At 44.4% G+C, this 23,764-nt stretch overlaps 1 protein-coding gene across 2 annotated transcripts in view; it reads right to left on the bottom strand.

Moving 5' to 3' along the window:
* Positions 1-23,764, bottom strand: part of RGS6 (regulator of G protein signaling 6) — a 964,496-nt gene that overhangs the window by 826,719 nt on the left and 114,013 nt on the right. For both annotated transcript variants that reach the window (XM_069208950.1, XM_069208949.1), the window contains exon 2: positions 2,040-2,142. In XM_069208950.1, coding sequence (XP_069065051.1) covers positions 2,040-2,123 — 84 coding nt within the window. In that variant the 5' untranslated portion in view covers positions 2,124-2,142. The remainder of the gene's footprint in view (positions 1-2,039; positions 2,143-23,764) is intronic.

Here is a 23,764-nt window from a genome sequence, read left to right on the forward strand (position 1 = left end):
TTTTCTACTTAGGGCTTACCCTAAAAAAAACTGATAAACACAGCTGCAAGATTCATCGAAACCATAGCATTACTGCATGTCAAACATTCAGAAAGTCCAACCTCTAATGCTTCAGAGAGTGCAGAGCACAGCAGTTCGTCTCTCAGTTGTACAGAAATAGTGCTGGCCTATTACAGCATCTCGGCTACCCTCCAATTACTTCCGGGTCACATAGAGCTGGGGATGGAATGGGGCCGGAGTCTGTGTCTGTCAAGTTCATGAAGTACCATCCTTGAAGACAACTTCATCAATAATTGGATAGACTCTTCAATGTGCCTTTTCCTTCTAAACCAATCTCGGGGTACAAAACCCAGTAAGAAACTTTATTACCATTGCCTCCACCTGCCAGTCAGTCTGTGACCCTCACAAACCACACCTACTGCAGGAGGTTCCTTAAAGACTAGTGAGATGGACAACAGGCTCCCGATAGCCTCTCCGGACAACCATTGTATGCCGTAACAATAGCCGGATGCTTTGTAAACACTTCTGTTTATATTGGTTCACTTGTGAGGCTCAGGACTTTGCCAAAGAACAGAGAGTACTAGAAAGTTTTTAAAAACAACATCATCTAATTACTCTATTTCAACACAGTCTCTTAAAATCCCAAAATACTTTTACAACTCCTTAAACATTCCATGAAAGAAATCAGGAGGCAGGAAGGGAAGAGCCTGATTTGGATAATGGGAGTGGTACAATGGTTGGGCAAAGATTTAGGAGATGGTCGCTGAGAAGTATTGGCTGCAGAAAGCACTACGTGGCTGATTAGACGCCACTGATAAATCAGCAGACCTGTAATAGATCAACAGAGGGGTCCAGTGGAAAATGTGCTATTGTCTCCCCAGCAGACCAGCACCAACTTTCTGCGAGGCCTATTTTAATACATTCATCTTTTAAACTGGATCATGTAATCAGTTCTGTGTCACAGACTAGATTCATCTGAACTCCCACAAAATAGTTATTCATCAATTAGCTAAAGTGGACAATGAAGGAGAAAGGGCAAGCCAAGAAGTCTGGGGTGGGCGGATTCTCTCCTATCCACACCTTAATAATAATAGTAACATGAGTGACTCAGCTACTTCGAGTATTCTGTGCAGCAGCCATTATTTTAGGGTCTATGTTAGCCAAAACCTTTTGATTTTGCTAAAATTATACAAAAAGTATATACACATTTATAGGGATTCTTAGTAAACCCTCTTCACCCAGGGTCTATTATTGTGCCTTTCACATTTTCTTCCACCTACTACACCATGGGTTATGCATCAGCCCACTTCAGCCATTGGCTGACTTCCCTCTGAATGATGTCATCATTTCCTTTCACAAGGAGCGCATCCACACACAAAATAGTTCTCTTTAGTGCCAGGAACTAATAGGGCAATGCGGACTCTATGAGGCCTAAACGGTTTTGCTTTCATTCACTGTTTTCTTTTTTTAGATTGAAGAGGGACCACTTCCCCATAACAACGTTTTACATAGATCATGAAAAATGAAAGTGAAAAGTGGGCAGCCAACGCCGGTCCTGTTAGATTTGCCAGTGCTTGTCCTGTGCTGCATCCTGTATTCATTTCGAGATGAGCTATTTTGAGTGCACGCCTTGTAATCTAACATTCTGTATTTTTTTTAGGGACTGCCTGGAAGCTCAGAAATATGGGATGCCTAATCTGGTATGATTTCGTGCTTCATCAAAGAGAGACGCAAAACACACAAGTGCAAACACGATGTTCCTTACAATGCATAAAAATGTATGTTATACACTTACATTGCACATATGCAAGGACATTCCAGCTAGACCATTTTCTGCTTAACATTGCATCTTCAAAGGGAACACTGCATGCATGAATATTTAAAAACGTGAAAATTCAAAGTTACAAAACACTCATGCACAAACGTAACACTTGAAAGGATTTTTTGCCTTAGGAACAGAACGCCATTAGACATCAGAAGACAGAAACTGCAACTTTAATACAATTCGTAGAAAACGTCAAAGGAATCAGCGGCCTTACCTTCCTGTAGACAATCATGTTGGGGGTCGTGTCCTCGGGGTCAGAGGGCGCCACGGCACCGGGGTCACCTGAGGCCTGCGCCATCCTTCCAGGCACACTCGTCCTGCAAGGACAAGAATAGCGGTGAGTGGGACACAAAGTGACACGTCGCCGAGATAAGGCGGCATTCCACTCTCAGAGGCAGGGGGGGCAGCCCGGGGAGGTGGCACAGCCGCCTGGGCTCACATTCCATGCGGGGACCACTTCCAAAACAGGAGACAGGGAACGAAAGCACAGGGACCTGTGTCACACATGGTACGGAGTGGGCCACTTTCAAGGCCCCGACTCCATCATGAGCTGTCAGAGTACAAGCTCTGGAGGGTGACAGGACAAGGCAGTGGCATAACAAAACTAGAGGGCGGGGCCTGCAGGGTACAGGGAGGGCACACTTTCTCTAATCACACAGGAGCTCTCAGGCCAGGGTACTGTGCAGAGCGGGGCCCTGGAGCTCGCCCCTCCCCACCCATGCGCTGCGGGAGCCTTTGTTACATTACTGGGACAAAGTCAAGATTTCTATTGCGCATGCAATCAACATAATCACAGCTAGATGCTTGCAAGTTATGGCTAGAAGTTGTATTTTCTTGTGTGTGTGTGTGTGTGTGTGTGTGGGGCAGCCGACATGGGTGGTGCGACCGCCATGTTATGACCGTGGAGAGCCGCTATGGTCTGACCGCCGGCACCGCCAGTTTGCCGCCAGCCGATGGCTTGGCGGTGCCTGCGGTCTCAATCCGCCAGGTCAGCGCTGCAAGTAGCGCTGCCCTCCAGATTACGACATGCGTTTCCGACAGCCTTAGCATGGCGGTCCTACCGCCATGCAACAGCTGGCGGAAAGGGGGTGCCGTGGGCCACATGGGGACCCCTGCACTGCCATGCACATGCGCTTTTCACTGCCCTGTGGCAATATAGAGGCCTTTTCACAAAGGTAAAATTACACATGTAAATTTGCTCATGTTTAACATGTAAACGTACTACTGCACCTAGTAATATCCTGACACTTTTTAGCTATTCATATTTCAGAGTATAAGTTTACCACTGTGTGTGGATTAAGGGCCTGATTACAACTTTGGAGGAGGTGTTACTCCGTCCCAAAAGTGACGGTAAAGTGACGGATTTACCACCAGACGTATTACGAGTCCATTATATCCTATGGAACTCGTAATACGGCTGGTGGTATATCCGTCACATTTGGGACGGATTAACACCTCCTCCAAAGTTGTAATCAGGCCCTATATGTCTCCACCCCTTCCAATCAGTCGGTGGAGGTTGCTAGAATAGCATTTATAAGTGTAAATTTAATACTGATAACTTTACGTGCATAGGCGGGGGTCTCCACCACTGCGGCAGAAATCTACCTAAGGCACAGATAAAGAAAAATCTTAAAGTTTAACAATTATTTTTTAAAAAAAAGTTTTAATGTAAAATAAAAATGTAAATGAACCTAGAATTAAATAATTAGATGTTAAAGCACATTAACACTTGCTTGATAAACAAGTACATACATAAAATAAAGTAATTACATTCATAATTATTATTAAGGAAAATAATGTTAAAGTATCCCACTTCACTATCATTTTTATATTTATTATTTAGTATATTTTTATTAAAACAAAGATGTTTAAATAATTTTAACTGATGTTGATTTTGTATTAAGATGTTAAATGTTTTGATTATTTATGAACACAAACATAAATATTAATTTACAAAACAGTTTCCAATTCAATATAACACTCCAGGCTCACGGACCACTTTGAAAGCAGCATCTGCAGTGCTAGGGAAATCTTCACCATTGTGAAACACTTCACCTCTCTGACTGCAGGCTCCACCAGCATAACCCCCTTTCAGGACCTCTGCACTCAGCTGTCCCTATTCTTCAGCAACAAGTTCACCAGCATCTATGACAACTTCAAGCCACACCCGGCCCTTCCACCCTTGCATCCCTCCTCCCCATCTCAACCAATGCCCGCAGGATCACTCTAATCCCCTGGACAACATCACCACTCATGAAACCACACAACCATGCAGTCCATACCCTCCAAACCACCCTTGAATCCCTGCCTTCACCGTGCCTTGATCAAAGGGCTAGATCCCATCAGTGCGGCCTCATCCTCACCCTGAACGACACAATCATGACAGCAACCTACCTGGGTGCCTGGAAACATGCCTTAGTACTCCCCCTGCTCAAAAAACCCTCAGATGACCCAAAGGCACTAGCTAACTATTGGCCTATCTTCCTGCTACCCTACCCGGCACAAGTCATGGAAAAGGAGGTAAACAAATGCCTAGCCATGCACCACAACAACAACAACCATCTCCTCAACACCACTGAATCCAGAGTCAGGCCCAACCGCAGTACAGAGACTGCCTGCATCACCACCATCGACAACATCCAGATGACCCTGGACAGAGGTGACACTATGGCCCTCACCCTACTGGACCTTTCTGCTGGCTTCAGCACCATCTGCGATCCAAGGACCCACGCTTGCTGTACTTGCTCCTTCCTGACAGGCCTCAAACAGGCAGTCAGCCTGCCCTTCTCGCCCCAGCCATCAACCGCATCTGTGGAGTTCCACAAGCATCCTCAACATGACTCCACTCGCCAGCATCTTCTGCACCTATGAAATCAACATCAAATCCAGGTCATACTTTCCCTCTCCAACAAGATGCCAAAACCTGGATCAGTTTCCCCTCCTGTATGACTGCAGACTCGCCAGCATCTTCTGCACCCATGAAATCAACATCAAATCCAGGTCATACTTTCCCTCTCCAACAAGATGCCAAAACCTGGATCAGTTTCCCCTCCTGTATGACTGCAGACTCACCAGCATCCTCTGCACCCATGAAATCAACATCAAATCCAGGTCATACTTTCCCTCTCCAACAAGATGCCAAAACCTGGATCAGTTTCCCCTCCTGTATGACTGCAGACTCACCAGCATCTTCTGCACCCATGAAATCAACATCAAATCCAGGTCATACTTTCCCTCTCCAACAAGATGCCAAAACCTGGATCAGTTTCCCCTCCTGTATGACTGCAGACTCGCCAGCATCCTCTGCACCCATGAAATCAACATCAAATCCAGGTCATACTTTCCCTCTCCAACAAGATGCCAAAACCTGGATCAGTTTCCGAACAACTGCCTTAAGCTCAACACGAATATATTTTTTTGTTGTGTACATTTAAAAAAAATGAATAATAAAGCAGGTACGTTAGAGTGTAGTGGGCGAGCATAAACTAGAATTGCTCCAGTGCAGTTTGGAGGTGCTGTATAACAGTTCAGTTCATTACTTATTTCATTCATTCATGCAATCCCTCATTCATTTATAAAAGAGCTTGTTCAGCACAGACGTTAACATACAAAGCAATCTTTCTGAAGACTGTGGTTTGGCGTGTGCAAAAAGGCTTTAGGCACACAGACTGGCACACACTGCTTGGCATACTACTTACCACTCAATAGCTGCCTAGTACCTGCTGTCAGATGTGCCAGTTAGGATAGTAAATTAACACAGTCCTGTGACCGATTCCCCAGGATCCCAGGATTTAGGAAGTTATGGGGGGATATTTCCGCAGTGTCGACATTTGACAGTCGCTGTTTTTGAGTTGCATTTTTTGCAGTGTGAGGTAGGTGACCTGACAGCGGTAACAAAGCAGAGTTGTGTATATGACAGAAGGTGACGTAAGAGTGTGGTTTATACTTAGTATGCAGAAGGTTAGCAGATCATGAGCCCTCGTGATCACGAATGGTACGTGGTGTGTCAACAGCCAAATCAAAATAGCTTTTTGCCACCTGGAGTGCTCCCCATTCACGAACAACGCTGTTTCAGGGACTTTTCTAGTAATTTGGGGGGCTGTACGAGGTAGCAGTGTGACTGTGTACCCCATCTTATTTAAGCGACGAGGGTGCTTATGATGCAGCCCCACAAACCAGAGGCATCTGTGAATCTGCACCTTACAAAATATAATCTGCTTTCCATCCAGGCGCTTGTCCTCACCTCCTGCAGCAGTTAAGACAGAAAGGAACATTTCCACTGGCTCACAGCATCACAAATAACTATTTTTTGGCATATATTTTGTCTCCAAGCCCTACCAAGGCAGCATTCCTTCTGTTCCATAAAATGGGTCTCACCCTGAACATGGCGAGTGGGGGCTTTAACAGGTGGATCACGTGATCACATCACTGTTAACCCCTCTGTGTATACTTCTTCGAGTCAGCCCCTCCCGGCAGTGGTGCGCTCTGTTCCCTCCTTTAAACAAGGGCTTTGTCTGGCATCTTCCACCAAACATAAAGTCATATTTGAAGCCATATATAGAAACTCAGGAAGATTAAAGTCAGGAATCCCTGCTGGACTATAATCGAAATATTGATATTACTGCGATTAATATTATTATTAATGCTACTGGCAGCAGGAAGCATTAGCAGTATTTTGACACAAAATTCCACTGTTTAAGCGCCACCGAGAAAAGGCGCTATAACTTCATGTAATGCTCAATGATATTGGAAAGATGAAAGGGTGGGCCTGCCCTGTCACCACTGGAATCCATCAGGACCTGCAGGTCACCTCAGATATCAGTAACGAGCACTTAATTTGTGGGGCCTTCTTATTTTCTGGGTACAATGCTTGCTGATGCCACGTCCCAGTTTCCATCTCCCCTACAGCCCCCTTGGGTACCATAAAATGCTGAGCAGGCATCTGACATACCACAGCAGGGGGGGTGGCTCCGTTCTACCCCAGGGCGAGTCCTACTCACACGGGGATCTTCTCTTGTCTCAGCTCAGATGTCCCTCTCCCTTTCATCCTGAGCCGCTGCTGCTCACGGTTACACACCTCAGCAGCACTGGGCAAATTACACACACATTCAAATACGTAAAATATGTTTGCAAAGGAAGGGCTCTATCACAAAGCAATTTCAACACTGCATTCAACCTAAGCATGAAAAGGTCACGCTTTACTAGTGCAAAGGGATGTCTGCAGTTCCTCAAACGTCAATTTACAGTTGTAAATCAAAACAGTCATAAAATATTGCACCAATATGCAGTAAAGTTAAGTGGGAGTTATCAAGCCGAAGGCCACAGGGAGTGGACATTCTTGGGGTGAAATGCCTAGGTCAAGGCCTGCAAAGCTGTGAGTGTGGACATTCACAAACGTTTGCAAAGCATATTCCCACCGCGGATGCTATCAGGGCTCTACCCCATTTAAGGGCAGGAGTAAATCTGTGTAAACATTTTCTATGTGGCGAAACAGGTAAAAAAAATGCATGTATATTTGATCGTGTTAAAATTAAACTCACAAAAAACACAAACGTTTCAGACGCCCAAGAGTGCTAAATCCTGTGTGAGTTCTGAAAACGTTGACATTTACTCCATTTGTGGGGGTGACCTACTGAAGTCTGTGTCCTGTTGAGTATGGTAAAAGTTTGAGTGTTTTTTTATTTTTTTTTATTTTTTTTATTTTTTTCTGCAGTAACTTTTCTTAGTGCTGTCTGGCCACCTTGAAAGTCAATGCGGCAGCAGAAAAGAGAAATAGCCATGAACTCTGATTTGGAACTAAGAAAACGTAATTTGTGCTGGAAAACGCAGATTTCATTTCTTGTAATCTCACATCACAGCCACAGGGAGCTCATATCAGCAGACATCAGCACATCCATTTGCACCCACCAGGTGCCAATGGGCGCAGGAGCCTGGTGCGCTTCAATGAGTGGCTGCCGTATGCTGTGCTAATAGGAGCTGGGGGGCAATTTCTTTTATTGCATTATAGCCAGGGCCACTGGAATTATGCGATTGTGCGACTGCCGCGTTTTTAGCGTAATCATAAATATAAATTTGCCGCATGTGCCACATAAACTATCAACTGGTGCATGATCTGCAGATTTTACCTAAAAAATGGTTTCTAGCTCAAATGATTAAAAAATAACTAAAAATGTAGAAACACTTTTTTTTGTTTGAAATTGTTTATTAAGGTTTTCAAATTTCCACAATACAATGGCATGTCGAAAGTTGAATAATACAGTGTGCAATGGACATGGTGATGACGTGTGATTTTAACAATTTAGTACAATAGTCATTTAGGATACTATGTAGCGCACAGTACTATTGTTTAGCTCCAATATCAGAGCATATATTCCCCATACATACCAAATGGAGTGTCTAAATGGCAACACCTTAAGCAACGAGCAAGCAAAGGAGCGAAATGATACATATTAATAAACTTCCATTAATCAAACCCCAAACAAAACACCCCAACAGACCCCACTGCGTGTGCCTGCCACTGTTCCCACCTAATGTCATGTCTGCAGTTACTGCTGATGTGATCTGTAAATAATAGGTGAAGAGGCAATCAGGTGGCTATAGTACTTAATCTCAGCTCCCCGTTGCCAGGGACTCCACCACTGTGTCAAGGATGCCATCTGCATCCAATGACCAGGGACTCCACCACTGTGTCAAGGATGCCATCTGCATCCAATGACCAGGGACTCCACCACTGTGTCAAGGATGCCATCTGCATCCAATGAATGGGGAAATTGCATATCATGTAAAATATTGTCCCAGTAAGTAGCTATGGGATATTTCCTGAGACCAAGGGTGTCTTCCCTACTTCAGGGTTACACTTCCTCTTGCGCCCAGGTTATCATTGAGTGCTGCCAGGATGTAAATGATGGAGGTTCTGGGGACTTCCATCTGCAAGTGATGAGTCGTTTAGCTGCTATGAAGCCTACATCTAGGAAGCAGGAGGTCACCCTAGTAGTCTTCTTTCTACAGATACGTATTTCCCACCCATGTACATCTGGACGGTCTGTGCCGGTGGATAATCTGGAAGTGATGCTGGTCCAATATGCGTGTAAGCAGGGGCAAGACCAGCGCATGTGAAGTAAGTCAGCATCCACATAAGAGCACTGAGGGCAAGCCGCGTCTACTCTATGATAAAATCTGTTTATGTTTGCTGGTGTGAGATGAGCCCCGTGTGTTATGTACAGATGAATAAGCCTGAAGCGGGCATTACGCATTACATGTCGCAGGCCTTCCAGTAGGGCAGCCCATTCCTTTTCAGTGCGACGCATAATAAATCTGTTTCCCAGCATTGTCGCAAAGGAAGGACCTGTGGGGTGGTGTGGCAGCAGAGTGAATCAGCGAACCAATGAATCAGGCGTCTGTCCCCACCTAACACATGCATGTATTGGATCGTAAGATTTATATGTGGTTCCGTGTTCATGTCCTCCCAAGTGACGTCTCAATGTGGCAAGTAATGAGGTATGAAGCAAAAACTGTCCAGGAAGTAGGCCATCCTCCGTTAGCATTTTATATGGCGCCAATGCGCTATCTCTATATAGGTCCCCTAGCGCCTGGATACCTGCTGCGTGCCATGTTGACAGTTCATTTCTAGTCATGGGTCCTCCAGGCCTCAAAGTACCCAACAGTAGAAGTCCAGGTGCAGAAGGGATCACGTGTTTAGTGATGCATAGGCATCTGCGAAAGCAACAATACACAATCCCCAGCAACAAAGAAGCAGGGGCCCGCGCCTTTGTACACTGAAAAAACAAGTGTAAAATGGCTGGTAGTGTCCAGCTGGGGGAGGATGTGGCTGTGTCTGATAGGTGCAATCCTGCCATCCACTTGGCTAGCCACTGAATCTGGGTGGCAAGACAGTACTGTTCAAAATGTGTAGTGGCCAAAGCCCCTTTATCTGTGGGTGCGCAAAGTTTCACTAATGAAATCCTGCATCACGACTTACACCAAATGAATTCTCAGATCTGTTTGCTAAATGTACTAAAGAATACACCAGAAGATTTGTGAAGTAATACAAAAGGCAGGGTAAAACCACCATGTTCAGCAGCACCACTCTACCCGCCACCCCCAGTGGCAAAGAATTCCAAAAGGTCATCCGTGCTCTTATAGATGTTACCGCCCTAGTAACGTTGCCCTCTAAAGGTCAGACATAGCATGATAAACCCATACTTCCAGGTATCTAAATGTGTGTTGCTGCCAATCTACTCTTTACCATCTAGAATAAAGCAGGGATTAAGTACATCTGGTTGAAAGGGAAACAGACAGGATTTCGCCCAATTTACGCACAACCCAGAGAGAGTTGCAAACTGGGTAAGGGTAGATGCAACTGTGTCATGAATGTTGTGCGTGTCCTTTAAATAAAGCAACATATCATCAGCATATAAAGATATGGCATGTATCCCATCCCCTAGCCGGATGCCCCATTGTGTCCCCCAATGATGCAAGGCTAGCGCTAGAGGTTCAACCGCCAGTGAGAACAATAGTGGCAATAGATGGCAGCCCTGTCTCTTTCCTCTGTGTATATTGATGGCATCCGAAACAAGGGGTCCCATCTTGACTTTTTTTATGGGGCTGGTGTATAGCAATCGCACTGAGCAAAGAAAACTGTTGCCAAAGCCATACTGCAATGGTGTGGCAAAGAGGTACCACCATTCCAATGAATCGAAGGCCTTTTCAAGGTCTAGGACCAAGCATCCAGCACAAGGCCATGCATGTCAGGCATAAGTCAGGACTCTGAAGAAGCGACGCAAATTTAGAAAGGTATTACATGTGGGAACGAACCCATTCTGATCTGGGTGCACTAATGTCAGGTCCATGGGTGCCAGCCCTTCCACGAGTATTTTTGTCAGAATTTTATAATCTGTGTTGAGCAACGTTAATGGTCTGAAGGAGCCGAGAAGGAGTGAGTCCCTATTGGGTTTTGGCAAGGAAATAACCATAGCCTCCCTTTGAGAGGCAGAGAGGCTACCAATGGACAAGGCCTCTTCATACATCAGCAGTAAGTGAGGAGCTACTTGGGTCGCATAGGTCTTATATAGTTCTGCTGGTAGTCCATCGGGGCCTGGGGATTTGCCCCTGGCTAGCAGTGCAATTGCTTCTTTAATTTCCATCAGTGTGATCGGACCCTCCAGGTTGATGTGCTTGTCCATGGTGATGCGAGGCATCTGAAGAGTGTCAAAGAAAGAGTTGTATGCTTCTGAGCTTGCGTCTGTGGTTGTTTGATATACCTGTGTGTAATGTTGTGTGAGTTCCTCATGAATAGCATGTTGTATGTAGAGGGTGGAGCCCATTTCAGAGCACAGTGCCTTTATGGGACTGATGGATAAGCCATGTTAAGAGTTGTCCAGCTCTATCAGCCGTGGCATGTGTGCGAGCGGAGTGTGCGGCATAATAAAGGCAGTGCAATCTTTCTAGTAGCGTGATATGCTCGTGCCTTGCTGCTGTCAGCTCTCCCATGTCGCTGGGTTTGTTTGCTGCTCTGGTCTCCAGCTCCAATAAGGTGTGTTCTAACTTGATTATGTCTTTATTAAGGAGATCCCTCAGGTTTCCCGGTATGCCCAGACATTGTCCTCACAATTTCACCTTGAAAGCACCCCATTCTGTCAGCTTAGAAGAGGTGGTACCATTTTGTTCAAAGTGTTCTGTGATCTTTTCTTTCGATGAGGCTCTGAAAGAGGGGGAGGGGTGGGGTCTTTCAACATCATAGGTTAAAAGCGCTATGTGGGGATAGGAGGTGTGTCAGCCATCCATTGGAGTTGTAAAAGTATGGGGTTGTGATCTGAGAGTGTCCACCTGAGTAATGGAGGGGAGTAGTGAGGGTGTACCAGCGAACATGTACGTTTTGGGGTGCAGAATGAGTACACCTTCACATCTGGATTCTGGAATCACCACATGTCAACCAACCTCCGCTGTTGAAGCCAATCTATTAGCATTTGGTCATTGGAGGATGCAGAGGTGTGTGGTAAATGGGAAAAGGAACAGTCAAGGTTGGTGTCCAGTACACAGTTGAAGTCACCTCCTCTGAGCCCTGGTATAGCGCTCCAGTCTGAGATCATGGTTAAGAGTGTGTGGAAGAAAGTGGCTTGGTCTGAGTTGGGGGCATGTATGGAGCCCAAAAGAATGGGTCTACCATCCAGACAGCCCGACACTATGCTATATCAACCCTCCAGATCCAGGAGCATGTCTTCTGCCAAAAAAAGGCTCCCAGGTTTAACCCAAATTAGCGCCCCATGAGCATAGGTGGAGTAATGGGTGGTAAATATCTGCCCGCACCAGCAATGCTGCAGTTTAACGCTTTCTGCCTGCATGAGATGAGTTTCTTGCAGTACTGCAATGTGTGTGGAGCACCGTTTCAGATAGGAGTAGGCTGAGTTGCGTTGTGAGGGACTATGCATACCCCCCACGTTCCATATAAGTATGTTAAAATGGGTCATGGATGACACAGTGTGTAGCCCCTGAACTGGGCATCGAGTGGCTGACAGCCGGGTTAGAGCTGCATATAGCATGTTTGCAGTAGATTTGTGGTGAGGATTTGGGCCAGGCAATGCTGTGGGTCAATAAATAAAGCATGTGTAGAAAGAACATTAAACCCTAAATTCCAATAGAGTAACAGAACAATGTGTGGCCACCCAAACTAAAAAAAGAACAAACCTGGTAGGAGTTAATCAGTCGCGAGAGGAACTGATGGGGGGGAAATCTAGGCAGCCAATGATTGGGGCTCCCTGTCCAATTAAGGAACCATACTCAGAAGTCCACATTGGTAGGAGTAGCCCACACGTTAAGGGGAACATCAGTGCGTACATCAGTATAATGACAACTGTTTAATGTGAGTCAGTTGGCCTACCCATCCCGGGAACTCTGTGCCCCTTAAACTAGAAAAGAAACATACCATTTACATTGTGCTTATAGTAAGAAATATAGAGTGAGCAAGTTATACATTATAGATACGGACAGCACAGCTGGTGACTCCAAGTTCACAGGAGCGACGACAAGCAGGAATGTTATACTGTTACAAGTGTTAGATATTATCATCAGATGTTTGCGGCTTAACTTCAGGAATCACTGTTGAGTCCACGAGAGAATGACAGGTGGTCGAAGAACCTTCATGACTCATTGACTTGCTCGTGTACTCTTCAAGGTCAGAGTCCCCAGGATTTTCAATTAACGCTGCAGCATTTTGTAGGGATTGTCTCCTCTCTTATGACCCGTTCCAAGTCAGGTAGCAGAAGCGCAACCATTGTTCCACATATGTGACTGCTTCTGGACCTTCCATTCCCTCTGGCAGACCCACCACACGTATATTATTGCGGCGGGAGCAGCCTTCTGTGTCCTCCGTGCGGCGCTCCAAGATCTCTATGCGCCCCACCATTAGGCGTAGCGTAGAATCAAGTTTGTGAGTCTTTGGCTGTAGATCTGTAATGGTTAGCTCGACAGAGTGCACCTTTTCCACCATTTTGCGATGGTCTGCATGCAGTAGCATTAGATCTATCATTACTGCATCTATTTTACATTCCGAGGATGGCTGCGTGGATTCCAAAGCAGAGCCAATTTTGTCTACCACTGCAAGAACTGTCAGTTGTCGCTCAGCAATAGTGGGGGAGTTGGACTATCAGAAGTGACATTATTAGGCAGTGATTTTTCAGTCAGTAGCGTACCTTGAGGAGACAGTCTGCATGCCGGTGTGCGGGCCTCCCATCATGACGTGGCGCAGCAGTCCAGTTAGTCACGGTTAGGCAACCCTGGCTAGGGCCCACTTGCCAATTCCAGGTCAGATAAGGGACTTGGCAGTACGAGCAGCCCTAGAGCACCGGCCGCGTAGTAGTGCTTATTCTCCATGATAGGTGAATGCAGCGATGTATCATGTAGCATAAATTACAAAGCAGTTTGCTCTGGATGGGTTCTGTGTGATTGTGACAGTACCAATGCAAGCGTTGCGCCACTTTGTAAACCCTAGCACCTTATTATGCCTGCGCCAGGCATAATGTATGCAAGGGGGACATTCCCCTGCAGGGAGACCCAAACAAATGGCGTGGTGAACATTTTAGTGCGTCATTTTTACCATCATTTTTAACGCCTGCTCAGAGTTTTACAACAACAAAAAATTCTATGGGTTGGGCCACTGGAATTATGAGATTGTGCGGCCGTGGTGATTTTTACATAACTATAGATTTGCCGCATTTGCCACATAATCCATAATCTGCAGATTTTAGCAAAGAAAAGTTGTTTCTTGCTCAAATGTCTCAAAAGTTACTAAAAATTCAGCAACACGAGTTGCCATGCAGTGAAAGGCCCTGTGCAAACCTGAACTTGTCACCTTTTTTGTTGCCTTGTGTGATATTTGGATATTAAACCAGTTTTACTACGGAGCAACCAATGCCCAGACAGGGTTACCAAGTTTAAAAAAAAAGAATGATGTAATACTGTTACAAAATGTGCCACATAATGCCGCTTAATTGCCCTTTCTTGCCGCACAATTTATTCAACCCTGATGCACATTTTGGCCCTCTCCTGCCACATAACTCCAGTGGCCCTAGCTATGCACACTCAAAAACATTTTGGCAGAGCACAAGGTTGATGTGCAGCAGGAGTTTTTCATCCGAGTCCCACAATACCTCGCGAGAGCCTGCCCTGGGAGTCCATATCAGGTCAGTGAGGAGGAACCTGATGCTTTCAGAAGCATCATCCATCCTCAGCAGAACAGCCTGGTTTCACCCTAGACCACCACAGCACCAAAACAGAAAATGTAAGCTCCACTCAGATGTTCATAGTAAAAGAAAGTACAATGAGCTCAGGGCATTGTCCAAAGCCATAACCATCAGATTAAACATTAATAAACAAATGTGGCCTCCCTTCCTTGGACAAGCCTATATTGAACAGACTACAGTGTCTAAACAGCTCTTTTAAAAAATGTTTAGAGTTTTGCCCACTTGCCCATGCATGCTTGGGGTGCACCAAGGCCTCCATGTGGCACTCCCAGCCTGCAGATCCAGGCCTGCCTGAGTTATCTGAAGTAGCCTCATCCTTTAGAGGGGTTCCCCTGCAAGAAGTCATGCTATCGGTTGATATCCATTCTGAGGAGCGCAGACCTAACCCTCCTCCATCTCTCAACTCCTAGAGGTTTATAACTGGCCGTGACAAGCTCGACTTTGGTTAGGGGGGCGCCAGCATGCATTTGAGTGGATTGTGTGGTTGCAAACAGTGGCCTGGCTGCTACAGTAGTTGTGGTGTTACCGATGGTACAGGATCTGATCTTAAGGAGATCGGGAAGAGTGGAGGGTATTTTCTGCCCCCTGGACAGGAAATGCAGTGAATCTCTCTCTCTCCCTGGCAAAGTGGGTGTGGCGGGCCAATCCTGAATTAAGAACTTGCAGATCCTGGACTGAAGTGCTCCAAAATATGTTCATGTGGAGAACTTGTTGAGTGAAGTGAGGATGTGTGTTTGGTGCACACCTTGGCAGGGAAGTCCACCTCACTGCGGAAGGGGCAGGAGGCACTTGGACTTCCTCACATGCATTGAGAAGATGCTCCTCAAGCCGGGCAATGGACAGTTTCAAGGTCTTTAGGTACTGGACACTGCCTCACTTCTAAGCGCACTCACAGAAAGGTCCAAAACCACACACTGGTGGCCGAATACAACATATACAAGCTCCCTTTGCTCTACCATTGAAAATATGCATCACATCCTAAGAACACGGGTCAACGCCAAAAGCAGATTTCCATTTGCAATTCATGAGTCCAGGCAGTTAATGATGCTGCATCCTGACATTATGCTACCGCAAATAGGTGATCTACAGAAAAACTGAAAAGGTAACAGTGGGCATCCAGCAACGCGTTTTTGGTCACAAATAGCTTAAATGTACTATATGACTCATTCATTCACCCATTCATTCATGTTGCCATAGAAGACACTTGACTTTGTAAGAACCTTTTCTTGAAGCTTAGATTCCCTACACGTCATCTTACATCGAGTAACTTTCTTCCTGAGCGTCACTCGGGGATAAGCTGGTAGCCAGGCTGTTGCCTCGTAGCGCCTTGAAGGAGGCAGCATGGACTACTTGCTGAATTTTAATTGACAAACTGTTATCTGTAGACTGTGGCCAAGCACTGTATCTGTCTATCTCTGTCCCTGGTTCTATTTTTTTGCTAAATTGGGGGTTCAGGGGATGAAGGGTGAATATCAGTGAGAAAGGAATCACTTGGCGCTCTTCATCTGCACACCCTCAGATTCTCAGGGAATTCACTAAAGAATCTTTGGCTCACATCAGCGATGACTTTCACCTCAATTTATCGTTTTACCGATGACAACAACGTTATGTGTATTGGGTGTATTTTGAGCATTCACAGTTTCTTCCCCTAAGCCTCCAATAACACCTCTTGGAAGGACGTTGCTCCAATCAGAAGGCTCCGTTGCTTGTTGTCGTGCTCTGTGCTCCCACCCCCAAAGGGCTCCCTGCCTGCCAGGGGAGAACGTTGCACTTCACACACGTTCAGTGTAATTCTCAGGAAACCGCAGCCGGTTGTAATTAGCAGCTAATAACAAGAACAGTCATTTTCAACTAAAAATACCATTTGGCAAATTGGCACTTTCTAAGCTGCCCATTAAAAATAGCTTTGGGAAATCACCATTCTATTATTCCTCAAGGTGGCGGATTGAGAGAAAACGGAGGAATGATGCAGACCTGAGCGAAATCTATGTGCACAAAAAACTAAATGTTTAGATAAAGCGCTGATTTGCATAATTAGACACATAGACGCCCGCTCTATCCCCGCCCTGCTGCCCTCCTGCTGTTTATCACCCTCTATCAGTCCCTTTGGTTTAAGACATTTAAAGTCTGAAGGCTTTGAGTTCTTGCATTGGAGGGTGCAGATCATTCGCGTGCAGATGCCTAGAGGTTGCTCCTTTGCATGGCAGGGGTGCAACGGTCACTGTGCAAACTTGGAGTGGACATTTTGGGCCTGCTCAACATATTATTTTTGCTCCTGTTAGTTGAACGTACAGGCTTAAAAAAATGGATCTGCAGCTAAATCTGGACCAGCAGACATTTCCGTGGAGAGACTGCGTGGTAGATTCATCAAAATGTCAAGCAACGCAACACAGCAAGATGCTTTCCTGCACTGCGTTGTGTGACATGGAGAGGGCAGGAATGCACCATATTAAACATTGTATGGTGCGTTCCTGTCCTTTCCCCCTGCACTGGCGCACAATGTGCACTGTGCTCAGGCACCATTGTGCCGTGTGCAGGAGTACCTGTGTTGCAGGCAGGATTGCTTTTGTGCAGGAAAGGGCACCTTCCTTTGAGGCTTTTCCCACTTCTGGTGTGCATCTCAGAGTGCGTCACATGTAGAAAAGCATTTTGACTCGTCCTCAGGACTACCACTGATGGTAAATCTGGGAATGCACCAAAATCCATGGGTAGAGACATGGGAACATCCACTCCCTACCCATGGTACACGTCCTGGGGCAAAGTAATGCATGGTAGCAACTTGTGTTGCCTTGTGTTACTCCAGATTTACCAAGCCACTTAGGGCCACGCAAGGTGGTTGGTGACACATCTCTCTAGGATCTTGTACAGGAAGAGTAGGCCTGTGATGGGTGTGTAGTTGTCAAGCACTTCTGGGACAGCATTTGGTTCTTTGATATGAGGGCAAACTAGACCCACCTTAAGGAAATCTGGGATAGAGTTGTGGATTGCAGAGGAGCTCATGATTTGTTGCCAGGGAGAGCAGGGGATTTGTATGTTGTTTACCTGGAGGGGTTGGATGGGGTGTCAGGAGAATGAGGATGAGTTACTGTTTGTGATGGATTTAATCAATGTATTTGTAGACATGAGGGTGAGCACACTCCAGGAGGCAAACATTTTTTTTGGGGTGAAAAGTATATCCTTTCTGTTTATTAGTGGTAAGTGGTCCACAATGTCTTCCATTAATTCCCTCAATTTGTACAGAAAGTTGGATACTGTAGAGCAAGATGATGGAGGTATAGTGTACTCCCTGGATTAATTCTCTACAAATTGGGAAAGTACTGTTGAGCGATTTGTAACTCACACAAACTTCAAATTTAAGAAGTAGGATTTTCACAGTAAATACTGCATGAGGTTTTCCTTGCAGTTTTGAGTTTGCCAAGGTGAACTGTTTCCCATCTTCTTTCAGATGCTTTTACAATTGACTTGTACGCATGTCATTAGTTTACCAATTTGAGGGTTGTTTGGAACCTTTCATTTTAGAGGTGGTATGGGCTTCTCTGTTCTTGATAGTGGGTATTTCAACATCAAATGACTCCACTAGCCTGTGTTCTGCTGGTAGTTTCACCAAGTGACTCAATAGTAGTCTCGGGCCTTTTGTATCAATATCGCTAGAGCTTGCAAACATGGCTTCTGGTTTAGCATGTAGATGATGTTGTCTCGTAGGTTCTCATTATCCTAATGAAACTACTGGATTCGAGCAGCAGAGTCACCTGTACTGCGGGGGACTGTGTCTGATCCCGCCCCATGCGACACCTGTCAGCTTAATCTGGGTTTGTTCCGGCTAACTAGCAGTGCCTGATCTCCACCCAAGAGCAGGGATGATTAGGGCAACCGGACGCATGACATATATGACCCCTCAGGGGAATCGTGGTCACTCAGATCTCTTCCGTTTCTCTCAGTTACATTAGTCTCACATATGCAAGGACAATCAGAGGCAGAGTAAAGTTCAATAAGGTTTTATTGAAGTAACTGCATCTTAGATAGTAAAGCATGTATTGCAATAACTAGGACAATGAAGTACAATATGATTACATTTGTGATAAGGAGAGTAAAACACAAGAATAAAGCTACCATACTGCCACTAAGGTTTGTAGAGATAGCTCCTACCTAAGCTATGTTAGAGCACAGAATGTTCCCCCCGGGAAGACATAATTCCTCATACCTGAGCAGGAGGCCTGTAGTCTACATAAGCCGCTGTAGCGAAGCAAAGAGCAATCAGCATACAGTCGTGGTCATCTGGCTGGAATCTCCCTCTAGCGTACATGGGTCAAAGTAGTGTTTTTGGGTCAAAGTAGTGTTTTCATAATAAAACAACTGATGTTGCAAGAAAGAATCCCATGTAAGCGTGTGTATGTTTCTGTGAACATTGGAGACAAAGCGTACCACTTTTGCCGGCAACCCATCTTATTGCAGCCTTGAGAAAAGCACAGAGTGAAAGAAATGTCTTGTTTAAGAACGCAGTGCTGACCTAGGCGAAGAACAGCTAGATAGAGAAAATAAAACAAGACCGCAAACGTGACTAATGTTGAAATAATATCTAGGTTAAAGTGCATAGCGGCAGGCCTAGTTTGCTAAAATAACGTGTACAAACCTATAACTAAAATGGTTACACAACAATGTGTGGGCATAAACATTAGTTGAATGGGGCAGAGCTGAATTGGGATTCTGTGAGTGAAATAGCATCAATGTTTTGGTCCAAGTTAAGAGCAAATACAGATGTAGCACTTGAAAAAGCAGACCCACAGTTCAGGAGAACAGCTTGGATGTCATGAATGGTTTCTAGCTTGCTACTTAGGAACACGTGATTCTTGTGGTATGTGTTGTGGCATCTGATGTCATAGGGTAATGGCGTCTGAGATTGAGACTTAAAGGTTTGTATGTGTGGTAGCATCTTTGGTGGGGTGAGAGTTGGGGTGCTCAGGAACAGGTATGTTGAGTAAGCCTTGGAGGGGAAAGTCAAGTGAGTAGTTTATGAGGCCAGGCGGCATGTAGGAGAGAAAAAGATGGAGAGCACGTTTTTGAGAACTTCTATTATCTCACAGAGGCAAACCTAATTTGAGTTTGATAATGTGAAGTTCATGAAAACTGTGTGCTTAGTGCAAATGACCTGAAGTGCAATGCCAGGTGTAGAATTGAACCACACATGAGCGTGGTGGGTCAGGGTGTGAGGTTTGTCAGTTTGAGCATTGTTGTGGTGCCTCCAGACTGTACCAGGAAGGGTCGATAGAGATGGGGGGGGGGAGTTCAATGCGGGGTCGTGATGACTACCGGGAACCCTGACTGCAGTTATGCCCGTGTTATAGGAGCAGTGATGACGAGTTATTAAGGATTGGGTGATTACCATCAGTAAGCGGTAATAGAGTGGGGGTGGAAGATTTTGTGCTGCTGGCATAATCATCATTTTCAATACTGAGCCTCGTTTCAGTCTTGTTGTCTCTAGCCATGGTAAACTCTTTTTGGGGCCTGTGGCAGCCAAACAGTGGTGTAGATGTGCAAGCCAATGTTGGAGAATTGTTTTATGGCCTTCCCATTATCACACAGGTTTATTTGGAGATCACATTTCTGAATGTGGAACTCAGTGATGATTAGGTTTGTGTTGTAGGTGATTTTAGTGTTCTTTGAAAATGTTAAGAAAGCAGAAGATGCCTGTATAGCACGACAGGCCTCTTGTGAGAGAGAGCAAGTCCATTTTATTAGTGTCCAAGTTGGCAATATGACATTTATCTCTGGTTAACATTTTAGGATTTACCACCAGCGCCTGGTGTTTGTGACATTCAATGGCACTTTCAAAAAGCCAGGGTGGATCTCGGACGCTTCAATCCTGGAGTTCTTGAGGAACAAAATCATTTGTACTGCTGATTTCAGATTGTAAGAACGTTTTGCTTTAGATACCATTCTTGGAACCTGATCAGTGGACAGAAATCACCCAACCAAGGTGGCTGGTTCTCTTGCCACCAACTCCCTAAATGCATTTAACATCTGTTTATACCTGTCGGACTACCTCGTTTGTAAATTGAGCAGTATATAACTCCCTTCCGTGAGTTTTTCCACATCTCATCCATGGTCCCTCACAGTTGATTTTCATTGTAAATACTGGTTGCTGTATTGGCTGAAACTTTCATCATTGCCTCGGTCTTCTTCTATAGGTGCCCTTCCATCCTTTCCAATCAAGCTCACAATCTTAGACTGTGTATGATAAAGGTGAACATACAGAAAGCAGGGACATCTTGAGGATTTTGGGAGCCCTCGGGCAAATGTATTTTGGTAGCCCCTGTAGGGAACAGCTTTGAATTTATGACCCAGTTTCAGCTCTTTCATACCCTTTTTGGCCAGGTCACTGAGAGCACGCAGGCACACTCCTCCAAATTCTAAATGCGTCTACAGCTAATATTCAATGAAAGCCATGTGTGTTTTTAACATTGTAACACAAAAGCAGCTCACTAATGTTACTGCAAATAATCTCTGTGACACCCTCCCATTTCTCATATGTGAGGTCCTGTTTTGATCTAAAAGAATCTTTTTTTATGGATGTTGCATGAAACATAAACACAACTTTTCTCTGCGAAATATCTGTAATAGATTGGCACATCATCCACATAAAAAATGCATTAAAGGAAAATTGTTTTGAAAACAATCTCTTTAAGAATTATTCAAGGTCATCAGGGTAAGACTCTCTGCAGAACCGGGCTGGCTGTATTCTGGGCGACCCCTGAAAGGCTGGTGCCCTGGATCGGAGCCCACTTTGCCCATGCCTTAAAACGACTCTGGTAGCAAGTAACTACAACAAAACCGATGTTAACGGGCACTTTCATACTCTAAATCACTCTATAGAATTTTGAATCAAAGATAGTAATTCACTTAGTACCATTGGTAACTGGCTTATCGTCGTTCATAGCTCTATAGAGCAGGCGCTTAGTAAGTTGTAAGATCAATCTTTTATACTCTATAGCAGTGATTTAACTTTAGTACATAAGATTATCAGTGCAAAGAGAAGTATTTTTTAATAGAGATAGTTTTCAAATATGGATTTAGAAACATTTAATTCCCCCCCACAATGACAACAATGCCATTAAAGAAGTAAGAGGCAAGTGATTTGTTGTGTGCACTCTTTGGGTGGCCTGGCTTACTATTACACATGAAAAACAGTTTTAATAAATTAAACACAGGATAAGGTTTTTACTTTGCACATCCTTAAGTCATATATTTCAATGTCTACTTGTATGTTAATGAAGAAAAGAGAGGGAAAGTGAAATAAAACAATTGGCTAGGATCACATAATCTGGTTAAGTGAAGAAGCTGGGCTTAATCCCAGGTTTCCTTGTTTCACAACTGTGCAAATCATCTACTAGATGTTTCTTTGTAGTTCACCTATATCCACCTAACTGCCATCCCCCAACCCCGACCGTCACTGTGCTGGCATCAATGTGGCCCTCGGTCACATCACAGACCAAATTTTTGGCCCCTGGGAAAACATTTACAAGTACCCATGCTCTATAGTATAGAAAAAGGTCACTTTCTCCATAAAGTATAGTTTACTTTTATTGTAAAATTATTTTGATCATGTTATATAGTTCTCAGGCTACACATTTCCTTGTTTGTCATCTGATGTCTTCCCATTTCATTCATTGAAAATTGCATCAAGATTTGTCGACTCAACAGTATTGGCTGGGGACTTAGGAAAAGACCATTGCAAAGAGATGCACTATCCGTCAGCATCGATTCGCACCCACAATTAGAACATGATGCAATTGGGGCATTTTTAATTCATTTCAAATAATCAAATAGTAATGAAGGTAAATACTGTGCATTTTATAAACGAACATCAATATAAGCCCACTGTGTGGCTGGATAGATTAAACGGTGCAATGAATAGGAAAGTTGAACTAATACAGCAAAGTGAGCATTTTGCTGATTGAAAGTCAATAATAACCTACAGCTCTGTGCTGAGTTATGGATAAATAATGATAGATACACTAGTGATGGACTATTAATGTTCCTGACTAGTGCCCCTTCACCTGTGTGTGCACTGACCAGTCATGAGGCCGCTATAGATGAGTTATTTTAATGTAGCCCAAATACAACACGTGATTTCAGGAATTCTTTATGGTAGTGAAATTGAGTGTGCACAGCATCAAAACTGTCTCCTGGGTGATTATGGTGGGACTGATATTAATTCTATGAACTGTAGAGTGTGGTTATTGATAACTGCCTACAATTATTGCCTTTTGTATTTTTTCATTCGCCCAGCCCTGAAGAAGATATGGCTTCATGTAACCCTTGTTGGGTGATTTCAAACAAACTTTGAACATAGCTATTTCATTAAATTGACTATTGGATATAAATTAAATAACCATATTGGTGCCCCCTTCACATTACATTAAGATTTGTAGACTCATGCCTTAATTTCTGTCATGCCTCATTATAGAGAACCTATTTATAATTTCTGGTCTTTTTTGTACTTCATCCCTTCTGCATGTCAGATGAATAGAGATCAGGGGTTTCAAAAGTTATATACTTCTTTTTAATATTTGGTATATTTCTAAAAAGGTCCAAAGGTTTTGGCCAACACATCTATACGTGTGGCATCTTCGATGACTTCTATATACGTGCTATACGGGTTGAACAACATACTGATGACCTAATGTATAATTCTTCTGCTCATCAACACTTCTTAGCATAGCTGCCACGGCATACATGATCCTTTTGTAAATTCCAGAGCTATTACTCTTACCTAAAACCCATAACTCTTTCCCGAATATCAGAGCCTTGCAGCAGGATGTATCTTCCATTGGATCACATCTCCCACAATCTTGCCTATATGCACACAGGCATACAGTGTCTAATCTAACAGCATTCGAATGCAAACTACAGAGTACACCAAATATGGACCGATTAAATGAACAACTCAATAATATCTCAACTGCCTTGGTTCAGCTGCGGTATCCAATCACTTGTCTGGCACCTTTTTGTGAAATAACCAAGTGATGTCAGTAGTTAAGTAAAAGCCCAATATTCCATTCTCTGGTTGCAAAACAGTTAGAAATGTTGCCCAGTGACTGGTTTGCGAGCCAAGAATATTTTTGTGCTGTGACCGTGTACTAATTTGTCTCAATGCAATATTTGGCATCCAAAGGGAAATATCTTGGCACATGGATATTAACGA

Source organism: Pleurodeles waltl, chromosome 9 (genome assembly GCF_031143425.1).
Source record: "Pleurodeles waltl isolate 20211129_DDA chromosome 9, aPleWal1.hap1.20221129, whole genome shotgun sequence".
Taxonomy (NCBI): Eukaryota; Metazoa; Chordata; class Amphibia; order Caudata; family Salamandridae; genus Pleurodeles; species Pleurodeles waltl.